General features: G+C 33.8%; 1 protein-coding gene across 2 annotated transcripts in view; it reads left to right on the plus strand.

The window, feature by feature from the left end:
* Nucleotides 1-18562, plus strand: part of Lk6 (MAPK interacting serine/threonine Lk6 kinase) — a 192666-nt gene that overhangs the window by 84130 nt on the left and 89974 nt on the right. The window contains exon 1 of one of the 2 annotated variants that reach the window (XM_075380755.1): nucleotides 7174-7291. The exons of the other annotated variant lie outside the window; for it this stretch is intronic. Coding sequence (XP_075236870.1) covers nucleotides 7219-7291 — 73 coding nt within the window. The 5' untranslated portion in view covers nucleotides 7174-7218. Of the gene's footprint in view, nucleotides 1-7173; nucleotides 7292-18562 lie in introns of those variants that run through there. 2 annotated transcript variants of the gene reach the window in all.

Below are 18562 nucleotides of genomic sequence, written 5' to 3' on the forward strand. Positions count from 1 at the left end.
TATCGAATTCGTTTAAAGTTCCTACTATTCTTTGGATAACGGCCTAAATCTTATCTAAGTAAAGTTTTTTGATATCACAACGATTGGCCCAGGGGTGGAAAAAATGGGGTTTCGAAGACAAAAAAAATCATACCTCCCTTAATAGACACAGTATTGCATCGGTTTAAGGTGGTCGTTTAGTCCTCTAAGCATTACCTAATACTTTTGTCTGAAACAATTTTTGATATGATCAACCCCCGGCAAGGGATGACCAAAATGTTGCTGGAATTGTAAGAAGGCTTGTCGTATGCTAAACGTGTGAAATCTTTTTCACACATTTCCTATTGAAGTTTTTCTTAACTTTAAGATGGAAATCATTTTTATCCCCTACTTAGCTTCGGTGAAATCTACCTCCGCCTTCCGGCGTGCCGAAAGGGATTTTTTAATTTGAACAAGATTCCATTGAGGAATCTTAAATAAATTAAGCGTCCATTCATTCATTTATTTCTTTATTTTAAAATCCTTTTTTCTTTCAGGTACTTTGAGATGATTGAAAAATTTTACTCCTCATTTTTACTTTCCTTTCTAGATAGCGCTATAGCAGAGCTATAGGCTTTAGAAGGGAAATTATTGTAATAGGTGGTTCAATTTGGGTATATGCGGTTCTCACCCGATCTTGACGTTTTGACACCTAAAGGACTCAAAAAACTACAATTGAAAATTTTCCGGATGTTAATGTTCTTATGTACGTGTGTGTTCGGTGTTTTCATCTAAATCACCTTGTATCTCCAAAACTGTTGGACCGATTTTGACCAAACTTTGTCAGATTACTTCTGTATATATTTTTTAATGTTTTTGTCTTATCCACATATAAAAAATAACAGTATTTGCAAAATCTCATACTCATACCAAAAAATTCTCTAAACTACTGCTATGTTGTGACGTCACAGGTGAACGGAAGAGTTAAATAATGAATAATATTTTAAGTGTAAAAAAGGTAACTCGGTCTTGCTGAGTCTTGGAACTCGATCGCACAGTTGACTCGGTACCTGGTGCGTTAAATCTCGCGGCTACACCATTCTGCCGACAGAATAAGCGAAATTTCTTCTTCTATGTAAGCTGTGAAATTACGTTAGTTCACTTAGTGCCGATCGTCGCTGCCAGTACTGCCACAGCCGCGCGAATTAAATACAGTATGTGCGCGCGCTTTAGTTTGTTATTGAATTAAATAAACGAAAAAATATTATATTTAAATAAAATGATAAATTAAGTTGTGTGTAAGTCGTACATCAGAAACAACTCACAATTGTAGGACTTTCCAAGAATGCGGCAACTGACAATTGTGTTGTCAGATTTTTTTTGCTATTACAGCAAGTGTTCCACAGGGTTTTGTCGTATGTCCACCATTTTGTTCGTGGTTTTTTTTTTTATAATTTTTATTGTACTCTTTAAATTTTTCTGTTCTTTTTTATCGATGATTAAGAGAAAAATCTGATATTTTTTTCTTTCCTGGCAACATAGCTGAAGAACTTTCCGTATATACGGGGCAGTAAGTAAAAGTTTGGTTCAATATTTCCAGAGTGTGAAGTCAAAAACTACCGGGTTTGTCTAGTAGTGTAGGCGTCTTCCCAAATCAGCTGATGTGGAAGTCGAGAGTTCCAGCGTTCAAGTCCTAGTAAAAGTCAGTTATTTTTATACTGATTTTAATACTAGATCGTGGATACCGGTATTCTTTGGTGGTTGGGTTTTCAATTAACAACACATCTCAGGAATGGTCGAACTGAAACTGTGCAAGACTACACTTTATACTCATACATATCATTCTCATTCATCCTCTGATGTAATATCTGAACGGTAATTCCCGGAGCTAAACAGGAAAAAGAACGAGTGTGAGGTAAATAGTTTCTTTAGGATCAATTTTTCCAAAGTGAGAGTTAGATAGTTTTTTTGGGGTCAGTTTTATCAAGATTTTGCAAATATCATGTGAGCTCACTTTATATTAACCTCAGTACATGTGCACATACATATCTTATTATTTTTAAAAAAATTGCCCCAATTTCTTCCCTTCCCCAATAATCGTAAAAAGCTATCTTTTTATTTATTGGATATTTTTAACCGATTTTTTTTTGTCTTTCTAAGCATAATAGTAAGACAAGCTGATCTCAAAAAAATAAAAATACTTTGGTGTCAATATTGGTGGTGGGGGAGCGATTGTAGGTTAAATATATTTATTTTTTGAATTTTTCCAATTTTTTTACGCAACATTTTTTCACTATACTAGAATAAATAATTAACAAATGCCGGGAAATTAAAATTTTGTTGTCAGCTTTTTTATTACGCACATTTCGTTTTTCTTTCTCTTTTTGTAAGCTAACTCCTTACGATTTTTTTTCTTTGCATTCCAGTGGTTTAATAATGATATATGTATGTGTTTGCTTGAGTGTGTGTTACCCGTATTTGTGTTAAAATAATTATGTTTCTTAGCCTGTTATGGTTTTTGTTTGGGAAGAGGGGCGGACGATAATATCGTTAATTGTTTTTTCGGCTTAAAAAAAAAAAAAATGTATTTATCTTCTCTTTTATGTAACGCCCATTCAAGTGATATGTCTGAATCGTAAATATATTAATGGCTATGCATACTGATAATAATATAGATCTTTCTAGAAATGTTTCTTCGACTCATGTGACTAATTTGTTTAGATAATACAACTCAAATTTCTGATGACCCCAAAAAAAAACAAAAAACTGATAACATAGTTGTAATACTCTCTTGTCATTGGTTATTTATTCTTATATAGTAAAAAAATAATGATACGTGAAAATAAACAAAAAAAAGTTTAAAAAATCAATATTTTTAAGACTTTGATCCGGCTTTCTTACTACCGATAATTTTTTTTCGGGGGGGGGGGTCACTTGTACTATTATTATGCTTAGGAAGGCAAAAAAAATTTTGAATAATTAAAAAAAAAAAAATGGTAAGATAAACATGTATGCATATACTGAGTTTAATCTAAAGGAGGGGTATGTTTGCAAAATTTTGAAAAAAGACCCTATAAAACTATTTACCCCCACCCCGGTGGTAATATTTAATCCCAACATTTTACCATTTACCAACAAGTTGTTTCATATTTATGAGTTTCTGTACAAAATTTTATCCAAATTGGTTAATCCAGTCATAAGTTATTAAGCTTTAATTACTCCCAAAACACGTCATCATACATACGTACAGGCGACGCAACTTTTTCTTTCTTTTTCCTGTTTAGCCTCCGGTAACTACCGTTTAGATAATTCTTCAGAGGATGAATGAGGATGATATGTATGAGTGTAAATGAAATGTAGTCTTGTACATTCTCAGTTCGACCATTCCTGAGATGTGTGGTTAATTGAAACCCAACCACCAAAGAACACCGGTATCCACGATCTAGTATTCAAATCGGTGTAAAAATAACTGGCTTTACTAGGACTTGAACGCTGGAACTCTCGACTTCCAAATCAGCTGATTTGGGAAGACGCATTCACCACTAGACCAACCCGGTGGGTACAGGCGGCGCAACTTTTTTTTTTCGTTTAGCCTCCGGTACTACCGTTTAGATAGTTCTTCAGAGGATGATATGTATGAGTGTAAATGAAGTGTAGTCTTGTACATTGTCAGTTCGACCATTCCTGAGATGTGTGGTTAATTGAAACCCAACCCGGTATCCACTATCTAGTATTCAATTCCTTGTAAAAATAACTGTCTTAACTTCCGTTAAGACATACGGCACCCAACGTGTACAAACCTTTCAGAAGCCTAAATGGTCGTGAACAATGCGACCGATAACAGCTCTTGAAACATCAGGAAAAAGAAGGGTCAGGTCGGAAATCGTTGAGCTACAATCTTTTCAGTATTTCATCATCGACGCGTTTCAACAAGTCCACGGTGATTATCGAGGGCCTACCCGAACGTTCGTCGTGCATATTAACACTGTTATTTCTAAACCTTGCACACCATTTTTGGACGTTCTTTCATTTATTACATATTATCGTACGCAACAACCGACTCTCTTTTTCCTGTTTAGCTTCCGGTAACTACCGTTTCGATAATTCTTCAGAGGATGAATGAGGATGATATGTATGAGTGTAAATGAAGTGTAGTCTTGTACATTCTCAGTTCGACCATTCCTGAGATGTGTGGTTAATTGAAACCCAACCCGGTATCCACGATCTAGTATTCAAATCCTTGTAAAAATAACTGGCTTTACTAGAACTTGAACGCTGTAACTCTCGACTTCCAAATCAGCTGATTTGGGAAAACGCGTTAACCACTAGACCAACCCGGTGGGTTAATCCTTTTTGGACTTGGAATCGCGAAACCCCACACGCAGCTGCTGTTCTTTCTTTACATTTTTTAATGTAAATCAGGTGTTAAATCTTCTTTTTCCGAATTCGGAAATCGATCACCTTCTTGTTTCATAAAGTGATACGCACTATTTATTATTTCCCGGGCCTGCCGTTTTAGTTTTTTTTTGTTTGTTACGGTAGACTTAAGTTCACTCCTAATTATAAAATACTAAAAATACACAACCGATTGGAATATTAATTACTTTTCTCAATCGAAACTCGAATAAAAAAAAAATGATTTGCACAAATGCTCTTACAGGATCAACAAATACATGACAACTAGTTAATTGAAATATACTCGAGCATTTACTAATGTAGGTTACGGGTAATTATTTATTTTTACGTTGTCCTAGCTGTATTTGTAAACTGTGAGCGTGTAACAAACAGTATAGCTAGTTATATGATTTGTTGATATTATTCTAAAAAGGTGACTCATTTCCTAAGTTATAATTCCTCACTTGTCCTTGTTCATTTTTACGATAAATAAAATCACGATAGATCATTAGATATGTTTATATATATCAGACAATTATAATCTTAGTTCATTTATCATTTAGCGATTGTCTGCGACGTAATTACTGTAGTTGTTGGGGATAGGCCTACATTTTAATAACATTTAAAAATATACCATAACATTTCTCTTTATGGCAAAATAATAAATCATTTATAAAGTATAAACAACGAAATTATAAAATAATACCATCCAGTAATATAAATAATAATTTGTATTTACAAGAAATTAATTAATTGTTTTTGCGCGTGAAAACTAAATTGAATGTTTTCAGTTCGGATAACAGGATAACAGTCCTTGTAGTCCTTCAAGATTCATTTCGGCAGCAATACTTACGAACATTACTCCCACTTTTTTTTTAGGTTACGAGTCCATGAAACTTCGAGAAATGCAACTACCCTATTTTTTGAGCACATACTTCCCTTCTTGAGCATAGCTGTACAGCTACCAAGAAAGTAAAAAATTCACTCGAGTTAGGGGAAAAAACATTAAAAAAAAATCATTACAGTCGCCCCGCGACTTCTACGAATAGTTAAAAAGGCAATGTTAGAGTAGTTAATGTTCATGTAAACTTCTTTTTCCTGTTTAACCTCCGGTAATTACCTTTCAGATAATACTTCAGAGTTTGATATGTATGAGTGTAAATGAAATGTAGTCTTGTACAGTCTCAGTTCGACTATTCCAGAGATGTGTGGTTAATTGAAACCCAACCGCCAAATAACAACACCGGTATCCACGATCTAGTATTCAAATCCGTATAAAAATAACTGACTTTACTAGGACTTGAACGCTGGAACTCTCGACTTCCAAATCAGCTGATTTGAGAAGACGTTTTCACCACTAGATCAACCCGGTGAGTTATGTTAATGTAAACTAGATGCCGGCCTCCGTGGCACGAATGGTTGCGTTTCGACCTTTCATCCGGAGGTCCCGGGTTCGAATCATGGAATTTTCACACACGCTACAAATCATTCATCTCAACGATGGTTCCGGAGGTTAAACAAACTAGAAAAGATTTGTGTTGTTGAATAATTCACCACTGGGTGGTTTATTTCCGTATTTAAAGTTTTTGAGTAATTTTTATAATCATCCCATTTACGGTGGTGTAGTTGAACGCACGGGATAAAATACTTCCTACTGAAGTTCCTATTATTTTAATAATTCCCTAAATTGAAAAATCGTTGGATAAGTATTCAATAATAAAATAAAAAAATTATGAGCAGTTCTGCGCAAGAAAATCGACTTTCCCTAATTTAATTTTGTTTTAACATTTTAATATCTGTTTGTAATTTGATTTAATATTGCTACCAAAAAAATCCGTAAACGTCAGCGTTTAAATTCTGAAATCTCAACGTTCCAAATTGTAGCATCATTACGAACTACGGTTCTTATTTGACCCGCTCAAAGTTTTTTGACCTTAAATTGAACGTATTTCAGGAACGACTCGATTAATCTTCGTCAAATTTTAACAAGCTCAACTTCAGATACAATAATACACCATGTATAAAATTAATTTTTCAGCTTCTAACAAATGTTAACAGGTTTTTACTACCGATAAATATATATAGAAACCTCGTATACAAAACACACATTCTGACCGAATTGACTTGACAATTTGCATAAAAATCCGCTAGTACCATTCGAAATTATTAATTTCAATGTAATCTGAAATTAAATTAGTTCAAATGTAAGTAAATATATTTCAAGACATTAGGAGTTCAATTTTTCCATGAAACGTACGACTTGTCTACTTCATAGTATATTTAAAAAATGACTGTTATTTTTAAACGGTCCATGGCATCACCGAAGTCAAATTTCTAAGTATGAAAAGCGGTGTCATCAGATGATCACCGAGTTAATTTTTAGGACTACTGTAATATATACTGTCTGTAAAAAGATCGTAAGTTTAGTACAGTTTTATTTTGGTTCTCTTTATGTTTATTAAATTAACCGGTTTATCGTTATAGGATTTTAATTCTTAATTTTGATGAGATTTTATTTTACTTAGTGATTTAATAATAATGTCATACGTAAAAGAATCTTAAAGATATATTAATTATAATATTACAATAGCAGTTGCACTACTTTGCGACATTACGCGGGTGTTATTTTTAGAGTTAAGGCGTTTACACTGTACTACGTACAGTATATTTCGTCATTGCAGATATGTTACTTAGTAGAAAGAAGGGGGTTCCAAAAAGAAAGAATAAAACGAAACGGGGAAGTACTGTGACACTATTCTACGTAAAAAGAACCGTGATATAAACGTGTATTAGTTAGTGAATGCGCAAGGTTTGTCGCGTCCGTTTAGTTTTCGATTCTTAGAACACTCCCTGTCTACTTTTTGTATGTGTGTGCGCGTGTGTATTTTGGCCTTGTGTATTGAACAGCTGCCAACTTCAAGACATGAGGTACAGGCTGGTAGGTAGTTACATTAGTTTTAAACGGTCCCAGGTATAAAAAAAGTACTATAATACAGCAATAAAAAAATAAGCCTAACCTATGGTCATTATTGTTGTACAACTTCACAAGTCGTTAGAAATTATACAAAATCTTGATTATTACTTAATGAAGTTTTTTTTTTATGTAATGACCGGTTGATAATTTTATCTATTTTGATTTTAAAAAAACCTGATGTGGGCACTACATGACTTCCTTGTACGCCTATTAAATTACATACACACATTTTTAAAAGTACATAAAACGTTATTTCATGAACTTCTCCTTTTTTTATTATTATTTATTGTAATTTTTTTTACAACCAGAGGTTAATAATCATTAATAAATCAATATATTTAAAATTTAAAAAAAAAGTTAAAAAAAAGGAGATGAAGTGTGATTCGAACCGATGTGCGTTCCCCCTATAAGATCTAAATATTTTATTAATTATAACTTTGGAACCAATGAAAGCGAGTATCACTTCTGCGTTGTTGAAAAGCTCTGAATGAGGTCTTACTGCAGTTAAGAAAAAGTCCAAAATCCAAAATGTTTTGGGCTTTTTTGGACACTTTTGGTTCAGTCGATTCCAATCTAAAGGGGGAAGTGTACAACTAGATGTTACAAAATCCAAAAATTCAAATACGACGAATCGTTTTTGAGTTATTCGAGATACATACGTTCATCCATACGTACATACGAATCAACGGCGTTGCCGTAACTAGTCAAAATGGATTCAGGGATGGTCAAAATGGATATTTCCGTTGAAATCTGAAAACCGAAATTTTTTACAATCACAATATTTCCTTTACTGACTACAACGAAGTAAAAATTTGTTATTTTGTATTATTCTAATCTTTGTACCGACTACATTTATAAAATTCTTTCAATCTAAATTCTTTAATACAATGTACACTGCACTTTATATATTACAGTAATTTACAAATCATCAAACTGGATTTAATATTTTTACTAGAGCGGGGTATTTACATTATGATATACATTTCATTTAGGGTAGGAGTCCTGAAAAATATCACGGTTCATCAAGGGGGAGTTACAGTATCGGTAAAAAATGGATAATTTTGCACTTCGCAAGGAATAAGTGTTACGTCAATCGTGCATGATAAAGTAGCCTGGTATAAATGATTGTTATTTTTGAGAATAGCCTCGTTGTTTCCAGTAGTGACTTCTAACTGTTGTCTGATCGCCTACAGCCATCACACGTGCGCGCGCGCGGTTATCTGTAACTATAAAGCAACATTACCTTACTGACTTTCAGATTCATCAACTCTCAGCAAAAACTATTGAAGATAAATTAATGGAAATTTGTATACATGTTCTTTTAACGGTGTAAATGCGCACCAAGGAAAGATTTTTTTTTGAAATTCCGAGTTTAAAGGGTTAAAATGGAGTAACACTGAAATTTACTATTTTTTATTTTAATTTCTCGATTACATATGAAGATATCAACTTGAATTTTCGTGTGTGTAATCTTCAGGTGTATATCTACAGTCATTTTTAGATTTTTTTTTGAAATTAGAATTTCAAGAGTTAAAGTGAATTTTGAAATCCGAATATATTTTTTCAATTTCTCGGTAACAGATTAAGATACCAACTTGATTCTTGATATGTATAATTTTCATGTAAATATTTAAAAACTAATTTCTAAATTTTTTTAAAAATCCATGTTGAAGGGTTTAAATTGGATTTTGAATGGTTTTCAAACCCGGCTACTTTTTTAATTTATTAATATCAGATGAAGGTATCAACTTGATTTTTGGTGTGTGTAATTTTCATGTAAATATGTATCTAGATTTTTCGAAATTCGACCTTGAAAAGGGTTGAGAAAGGTAAAAAATATTTGAAGAGTGATTTCAAATTTCCCCCTTTCCGACTGTAATAAACGAAATATTCACTAGATTGGAGGTTTGAAAGTACTCTTTCAGAAATATCTAAAAACCATTTTCGGGTTTTTTGAATTTCAATTTTTTTTTGCGACGTTCTACGGCGCGGCGGCTAAACCACCAAGGCCACTGCCACTGTTACTGCATGTGCGACGCGATTAGTTGCACATGCCTCCGATTACTTGACTAAAAAACATAAAATAAAAGAAAATTCCTTTCGGCACGCCAGAATGCGGAGATAGATTTCACGGGTGCTACTTATGGGATAAAAATATTTCCACCTTAATGTTAAGAAAAACTTCAAATTTACTCAATATGACAAAGGTTTCATGTGAACAATAGTTTCACATGTTTACCATACGGTCCACATGTATATCTTCTTACAATTCCAGCAACATTTTGGTTATCCCTTGCCACAAAGGTTGGTCATATCAAAATTCGTTTCACACAAACGTTTTAGGTAATGTTTAGAGGACTAACTACCACTTTCAACCGATTCGATACTGTACCTATTAAGGGAAGTATGTTTTTTCTCTTCGAAACCCCATTTTTTCTACCCCCCGGGCCAGTCGTTGGTGATATCAAAAAACTTTACTTTAGGTGTTTTAGGTCCTTATCGAAATAATAGTAGGAACTTTAAAAGAATTCGATATTTTACGTAATAAGAAAGTTACAGCGATATTTGACTTTTTAGAAAAGACCCCCCCCATTTTCACTTCGATGGTTCCGATTTTGCCCATTAACGAACTCGACCGAAATTTTGGGTCGTTATATTTTATGTATTAATTTTGAAAGCGATTGGCGAAAAATTACGGCAGTTATCTTGTCCACAAGAAAGTGATATATATATATATATATATATATATATATATATACATTTTTGAACTGACGGTGGTTTTGGGGTGTGGGGGATGTGAAACGCGAGCATATTTCGAAATTTTCCGGAAGTCTTATCATGGTACCCATTACAATTCGTAGAAATCTACCTAAAATTGTCTGTGACAGGAAACGCAATAAACAACCATATTGACGCGATGGGGAGATGCTAGTATACAAGTACATAATAAGAAACTGAAAAATTTGTTGATTTTGGCAGGTTTCGCTGGGAAATTTATGGCAGTTTTCTTTTTTGAATAATTCTTTGCAATTTTTATGCCTAAATAACAAAATTTTATAACTTTTACATACCGTTCTCTTATTTCAATATTCTTTTTTTCCATTGTCTTTCTTTTATTCTGTATTCTTTATTATTCTGCTGTTTAAGGATTTCGGAGGATTTTTACTGACTTCGAAGATAAGTAAGGTATTTCTTTCGGTCATGGTGTGATTGGGGGGTGAAAATGAATTTTCATTATATTTTAAGGTATGAGGAACTATTAATTTAAAATATAATATCCTTATATACTATAAGGATTAAAAAAATAATTTGATACTAATTTACAATAAAATTAACAATAAATAAAAACAATTAATATTTAATCGAGTTTTACGTAAAGTGGAGGACATGAAAACAGATACAAAATTACATCAATTTTCTGCCATAACTTGGCTATTTGTTAACCGATTTTAAAAACTAAAATGTCATTTTTTTCAAAATAAAGGATTAAATATTTTAGCAAATAACATAAATTATGAAACTAATATTTACGGAGATATAACAGATTGAAAAATAAACATTACCTGACCGCCTTTGTGTAATTTGCAAAGGTTTTTCATTTCTGATTTTTTTGCTAGTTTTTAAAACTATTATCAGGACGCTTACCAAATATTAATGTGATTCCTCTATCCTAACTTGAGGTATACACTTTTATATAATTAACAAGATGGCGGACTGCGGGGGGGGGGATGATAGAGAAATCGCCATTTTTACTAAGGATATTTGTTTAGTTTTACAAGTTGAATCCGAAAAAGTGTAGCCAGCTCACTATTTTAGAATCACCCTGTATATATGTGTGCCTATTACGGATAGAGACCTTTATATATATGTATAGGCCATTGTGTAAAATTTGTGGTTCGAAAATTTCCAGCACTAATGTAATTATGTATCTGAAGTTGTGCATGTGAAAATTTGACGAAAATTGGTTGAGCCATTCAATTTAAGGTCGAAAACAATTTCGTCGAAAACGACGAAAGCGTCAAGTAGTGGTTTATTTTTACTGTGAACTATTTCTGTCTCTCTTTTTAAAGCAAACATTTTCAACGTAAGCCCCATTTTTCAGTCCATTTAATACACGTGTTGAATCCAACAAACTAGTTTATCCGTTAAGACTCCAGAGACCGTAGCTGTTATTCAAAGAATTTCCCCGTCCGAAAAAAAATTATATTATTTTTACGGTCCGTAAATTATGACAACAAAGTGACGTAAAGTATATATCCTGCTGAAAGATTATTTTTTTTTTTAATTTTTAACCACAGTCGTTCAATTATCTAAGAATAGACAAACATTCTAACTCGAAAAGATTGGCAATGGACAGATAGTTGAGATAAACCCACCCGGTTGGTCTAGTGGTGAACGCGTCTTCCCAAATCAGCCGATTTGGAAGTTTAGAATTTCAGCGTTCAAGTCCTAGTAAAGTCAGTTATTTTTACACGGATTTGAATACTATATCGTGGATACCGGTGTTCTTAGGTGATTGGATTTCAATTAACCACATATCTAAGGAATGGTCGAGCTGAGACTCTACAAGACTACTCTTCATTTACACTAATACATATCATCCTCTGAAGTATTATCTGAAAGGTAATTACCGTAGGCTAAACAGGAAAAAGGTAGTTCAGATGCTGTAATTTATGTAGGATTTCAAATTTTCACCAGTTGTTTGAACGTCCACATGAAAAAATCGGTGTGTTTTTGGTAATTGTATGGGGGGACCAATATTTTTTGACCTGACTATCAATACAGATGAGTACCCTCGGATAATTCTACACTCTATTAACAGATTGTGAAATAAAGTACGGCTGTTTCCAACGAGTCAAACCTACGGGGTTGGTCTTTGATAAACGCATATTCCCAAATCAGCTGATTTGGAAGTCGAGAGTTCCAGCGTTCAAGTCCTAGTAAAATCAGTTTATTTTTACACCGATTTGAATGCTAAATCGTGGATACCTGTGTTCTTTGGTGGTTTGGTTTCAATTAACCACACATCTCAGGAATGGTCGAACTGAGACTCTACAAGACTACACTCATACACATCATATTCATTCATCCTCTAAAGTATTATTTGAACGGTAGTTACCGGAGGCTAAAACAGGAAAAGGAAGGAAGTTTCCAATGACTGGGAGCTACGTGTCGCATTAAACGATTCACTAGTACACAATTTGTTTTGTTGCAATTTTAATCCTCTGAAACCGTTTGAAGGATAGTTTTTTAAGAATTAAATTCTCATACAGAATCTATGAACTAAAGGCAAAATTCAACAAGAAATTGTGACGGCATTGACAACAACGTTTTGCGTAAGGTGATTTTTTAATATGATCATTCGAGCATTTAACAAAATATATGTGTGCTACGCAGTAAAAATTCATTAAATATGTAAACTTTTGCTAATTTAAATACCGAATTTAATTTAATGTACGTCCTAAATTTTTCATTTCATTCATAAAATGTTATATGACGCAACTGTGTTTCGTCTACAATGGTTTGGTTTTAAGTTGTTCACCCTGTTTAATACAGTAATATGATTTGCTTAATAATTCCTTATGTTTAATAAATGTGTTTATATAAGTACTTTATGATTCTATGTATTTTAACTTGTGATGTGATTCCAATGTAATGCAGGGTATACGTTTCCTTTGTTCTGTTCTGTTATTTATAGTACGAGTATATGCATTTAATGCATTGCAATAATAATAATAATAGTAATATACTTTTATAATTATTAATTGTTAAATATATTTTTTTGTTTATTAGTATTATATATTGTTGTTACTTTATTAAACACTTTCACATAATGTACGTCTATATAACTTCTTTTTTTTCAATAGCATATAGACGACAAATATCTCGCTGGTACATTTCTTGCTACTGCTACAATTCAGTTAGTATAATTGTTGGGCTTTAATATGCTTTATATTATTTTATTTAAATTCTATTGTAACGTGGTTTAGTCATTTTCTTTTGTTACTTTAAATAATAATCGACAATAGTGAAAATATTTTGATCAATCTACGTGTTTCATAAAAATTATTTTTAGTAACGATGTAGGCTATGTTAGTAAGCAGGCGGGCGATCCTTTAAGAAATTATCGAGTGAAGAAAGTTTTTAAACGAAAAAACTCATGCTAAGAAAACTTTTGACTGGTTTGGTGCACTTTTCCATTCCTTTCTGTTGCGTTTTAATTATTTTGAATTAGCCATATCCTTGATGATAGTAAAGTCGCGCAACCCAAATGATAACAAATTGTTTTTTAAAAAGCCTTTTTATTTATTAACAAAATAATATTAATATTTACAAAAGTATTACCTACAAATTTATAATAAGTGCTAGAAATACCCACCGTGATTTTCAATTCATGTATCAACGCTTTTCTTACATTGTATGCGACCTTTTTCGGTGTAGCAGTAGTGATTTGATATACAGTCCTCAATATTTTGTTTAAGTTCATCGAGTGTTTGCGTGTTGTCTGAGTACACTTTATCCTTTCCGGATCTCCGTATTAACTGGATGATCCAAGAGGAGTGGTCTATAGTGGCTGGTTTTCTTCGCGCCCTTGCGGTGTGAATTTATGCAGAGGGAGTTTAATCGAGGTACTCGATCGTGGTAGGATCCCGGGTGGCTATGTTTCCGGCTTAGGCATTGGATTGGTTGGAGGTAGGTGCATTGGTATCGTGCCACGGCTATATTGGTATTATTTGTGATTCGATTTGGGGCTCCCGTTAGTGGGGGTGGCTTTGCTGCCGGGGTATTTTAACCCGTGCAACCGGGGGCGTGGCTTCCCTCCACCGGTGGCGGTCGTGACTTGGTAATGCCACGCGAGACACCATTATGGGACCGGGTGGGAGTGCGGGGCTTGTCCCCGGCTCCTGCGCGGACCGGAATGAGGTTGTGTCTCCCTTGTTAGGTGACCTAAATTGGTCGAATTATTTGGGAGTAGGTCTGAATTTCTATGTAGCGTAAGACATACTTTTGATTGGTATCAGTGTAACACTGATTTAACTTTAAAGTCGTTCGTTTTCTGAGGCATTCACAGTCACGAACGGTGTTGTCAGATCAGTACTAGGCGCGGGGTTAGCGCTTCCGCCGATGACGGTTTCGGTTAGTTTGAGAGTATCATATTTTGGGTGGATATGAAAATATCCGTTTGAGGCCTACGTGAAGGCTAAATTTTATATGTATTTTACTGATGCAAATGTCTGCGGATGCATTTACGTCGGTGGCATCCTGACCGAGGCCTGGTTGATGACTGTGAGGTGTAATCAGTTAGAGGGTGTAAAGACGACCTCCGGTAAAGCCCCTCACGGCTTGGAACGGAGGGCGTGTTGTGGCGACCGATGTTGTGGAGTCACAAGGTGGGTGTCTTACCCCTACGGGGTTGGAATGTCAGAAGTACACATTATCTTTCAAAGAACCCCACGAATAAAAGTCGGGTGGACTCAGGTCCGGTTAACGAGGAGGCTATAGACCACGTGAAATTATCCGGTCTTCGAAAAAATCGCGAAGAAATTGCATACTACTGTTCACCCTGTGTGCAGTTCCGTTTTGTTGTAACCAGCAATCACGTGCATCAGTTTGCAGTAAAGCTGTAAACTGCATGATTATTTCTTGATACCGTTCAGCCGTGATGGTCTTGGAAAAAATGATAGGCCCGAGAATTCTCCGACAAGATACACCACACCACATCCCAATTTTTTGCGAATGTAATAGCCGTTCATGGAACACATGTGGGTTCTCTGAAGACCATATTCGGTAATTTTGACTGTTATCTTATCTGCTATGATGAAACCAAGCTTCATCGCTGAAAAAAAACCTTGTCTAGAACAGATATGTCATTTCGAATGAAACTTCTAAACCACCGACAATACTGGATACGTTTCTCTTTATCTGGTTCTCGGAGCCGATGAGTTAGTTGCCTTATGAACACGTCCGTAATCCAATCTGGTTAGAAAGTTTTCGTAGAGACTTTTTTGGAGAACGAAGAAGGGTTTCATTTATCGTCTGCAGACTGTCGTCAGTTAAAACACTTGGACAGCCGGTACGCTTACGGTCATGGACACTACTTGTCCATGACAAGTGATTAAGTAAAATGATTAAATAAACGACATATATGTGGATTTTTTTGGCACATTAGCATTTACAAATTCATATTGACACTTCGCGTAGGATTTCCATTCGCAGTACAATAAATACTCCTTGTTCTTGCGTAAAAGACATCATTGTTCGGACTGAACAATCTGCTTGTTGGCACGCCCACTGTTGCCCGGAGGCGTGATCTAGCAGTGCTACCACACATTAATTATTCTGTCACACAAAAAATTACCCCAATTAAAATATCTTTTATAAGTTTAAATGTCATTCCTACATAATAGAAAAATTTGGGTTGCGCGACTTTACGATCACAGTATATTCCAATCTTTCTTCCTTAGATTTTTTTTTTACTTCCCTCCATTACCACGTTCCTCTTATCACCGACATAATTTTCATTCTTTTTCCTGTTTAGCCTCTGGTAATTACTTTTCAGATAATACTTCAGAGGATGAATGAGGATGATATGTATGAGTATAAATGAAGTGTAGTCTTGTTCAGTCTCAGTTCCACCATTCCTGAGATGTGTGGTTAATTGAAATCCAACCACCAACACCGGTATCCACGATCTAGTATTCAAATCCGCGTAAAAATAACTGCCTTTATGACGACTTGAACGTTGGAACTCTCGACTTCCAAATCAGCTGATTTGGGAAGACGCGTTCACCACTAGACCAATTCGGCTGGTTATCACTGACTTAACTATGGATGTAGTAATTCATCACTAACTGACCAACCTAGTTCATCTTTGTTAGATTCTCTCATGGATTTTTTTAATATCTTATTTTTTCTTAAATCCTCTTTTTGTATTTAATCTGCCAGCGTAATTTTTCTACATCCTCTTATAACACCGCATGTCAAAGGCCTCCCTATTTTTCAATTCTGTTTTTCCTCTTGCCCATTTTGTACTGCTTTCTAGATATCCGCATTATTTTGTTAACCTTTACATTTTTAAAACTTTTGCCTTTTTATTTTGACGCTAAAATTTTCTTCTAGCACTATTTTCTTTTAATTATTTTCGGTGTTTATCCAAAGAACAACATCATCAGCGATTCTTGTCAAACTCAATATTTTACTTAAAATATTTCTTCCGCTCTCAAATTTCGTCTTTCTATCCCTTTATGGGTTCTTTTATGTAAATTAACAAAAAACAGACTGCATCCTTGTTCCTTGTCTCAAAATCTTTTCTAAACCAAGATTTTACAATCGTCTTACCAGACCCTTATGCGGATTATAGAGGTGTAAAAAAAGAATATCGGTGTTTTGTGACGTTACCGGTCGCCACATTACTCCCTCCGTTCCGAACCCTGAGGGGCTTTACCGGAGGTCATCTTTAGACCCTCTAACTGATTTTAACATCTTCCGTGAATTGATGATCTACCTTGGGGATTTGATCAAATCCCCATTTTCATCATATCTCTGCGATATATATATATATTCTTTTTTTAAAGGATAAAGGAAAGCGTTCGACCACGGTTTCTCTTGATCCTTAAAATCAAACGTTGAGGCATGTTTCTTTTTTATTTAAGGAATTGCACTACACCCATAATTATTCCTGATATGATGTATGCAATCTATTATTACATACGGATCATATAAAATATTTATTTAAAAAGACCGAGTTAAATTATTAGTTTTAAAATTTGTCTTTACTGTTTCTTTTTTTTTCTGTGTATAAATATATTACGATCGGACTAATATATACGCACGGGTGCGCACGCACGAACTAACAGATATAAAAAAAAAAACATCGTGATGGCTAGCCGTAAGTTGTGTCAAAGACATGACGTTTTATTTAGCTTCGTTAAACAGTAACCTCAGAGGTTATCGAACTAAACGGTCATGTCGCATATAAAAAAGAAATAAATTTCTTGCAAAGATACAAGATAAACAGTTTTCATATCGTTTAGTATAGAAAATAATATTAAAAAGAAAGAATTTAATTAAGAAATAAACGTATATGTTTGTGATAAAATTATATATATATATATATAATTTTTTTTTATTTTAAATAAATACTTTTAAAATGATAATGGTTGTACATTACACGACTTATCTCTTTGCTCTTAATTACAGTGGTGGTTTTAAAATGTTAGTAATTTTTTTAAATTTGTCTGATAATTTAAATAAATTTAAAACCTTATTGTTTAGTATTGTGGTATGTTATACTTGTTAGTTCTATTTAGATGCCTTAACGTAACAATTTGGCGACCTGATACATATATAAAAAATTTTTTAAAATATTTCTGTTAAAATATTTAAACGGCATCTTTATTCATTAATTCTACAGGATGGCTTTAAAATAATACCCTCATTTAATTTTTTATTGTATTCATTGATCGATTTTTAATGAAAGAAAATTAATTTTGTTCCTTACAGTTTAAGAATTAAATATTAGCCATATCAGTAGTAAAATAATTATTTCCATTCAATACAAAACATACGATTTTAGATTTTACATAAAATATACACAAATATCAGTTTATTTTATACTTATAAAATAAAAAAATAAAAAATACAATATAAATCATCTTTATTTATTAAAAAAATATAAGTGGTATGCCTACATATATATATAAATATAAGTGCGTGGCTTCCCAACGGAACTACAGGGTGTCCCATATAAAACGCAACCCAACCTTATATTGGTAGGTATTGAAATAATAAAAAGTCATGTGTTAATGTAAATGTAATTTTTATTATTACCGCCCATTACCTTACATTTAGAGTAAATGTTGGAAGTGGCCGCCATCTTCTTGAATACAAGATTCAATTTTTTTTACAGCGTTTCTTGCAACTTTTTTCAAAGTTTGTGGCTGGATATTTAATGCAGCTTGTTCAATATTAACTTTCAATCGTTCAAGTGTTCGTGGTTTGTTGCTGTAGGCTTTTTCTTTGCGGTAACCCCGTAGAAAAAAATCCGCCGCAGTCAAATTTGGAGATCTTGGTGGCCACAAGCATCGACCGATAACACGATTACCAAAGAATTCCTCGACGAAATCAGAAGTTGAACCTGCTTAGTGCGATGTCGCACCGTCATGTTGTAGCCGGCAGTTTCTGTCTTCCTCTTCCAAGAGTGCGATGAACTGAAAAAAAATATCCTGATATCGT

This window comes from Lycorma delicatula, chromosome 12 (genome assembly GCF_047948215.1).
Source record: "Lycorma delicatula isolate Av1 chromosome 12, ASM4794821v1, whole genome shotgun sequence".
Lineage (NCBI taxonomy): Eukaryota > Metazoa > Arthropoda > Insecta > Hemiptera > Fulgoridae > Lycorma > Lycorma delicatula.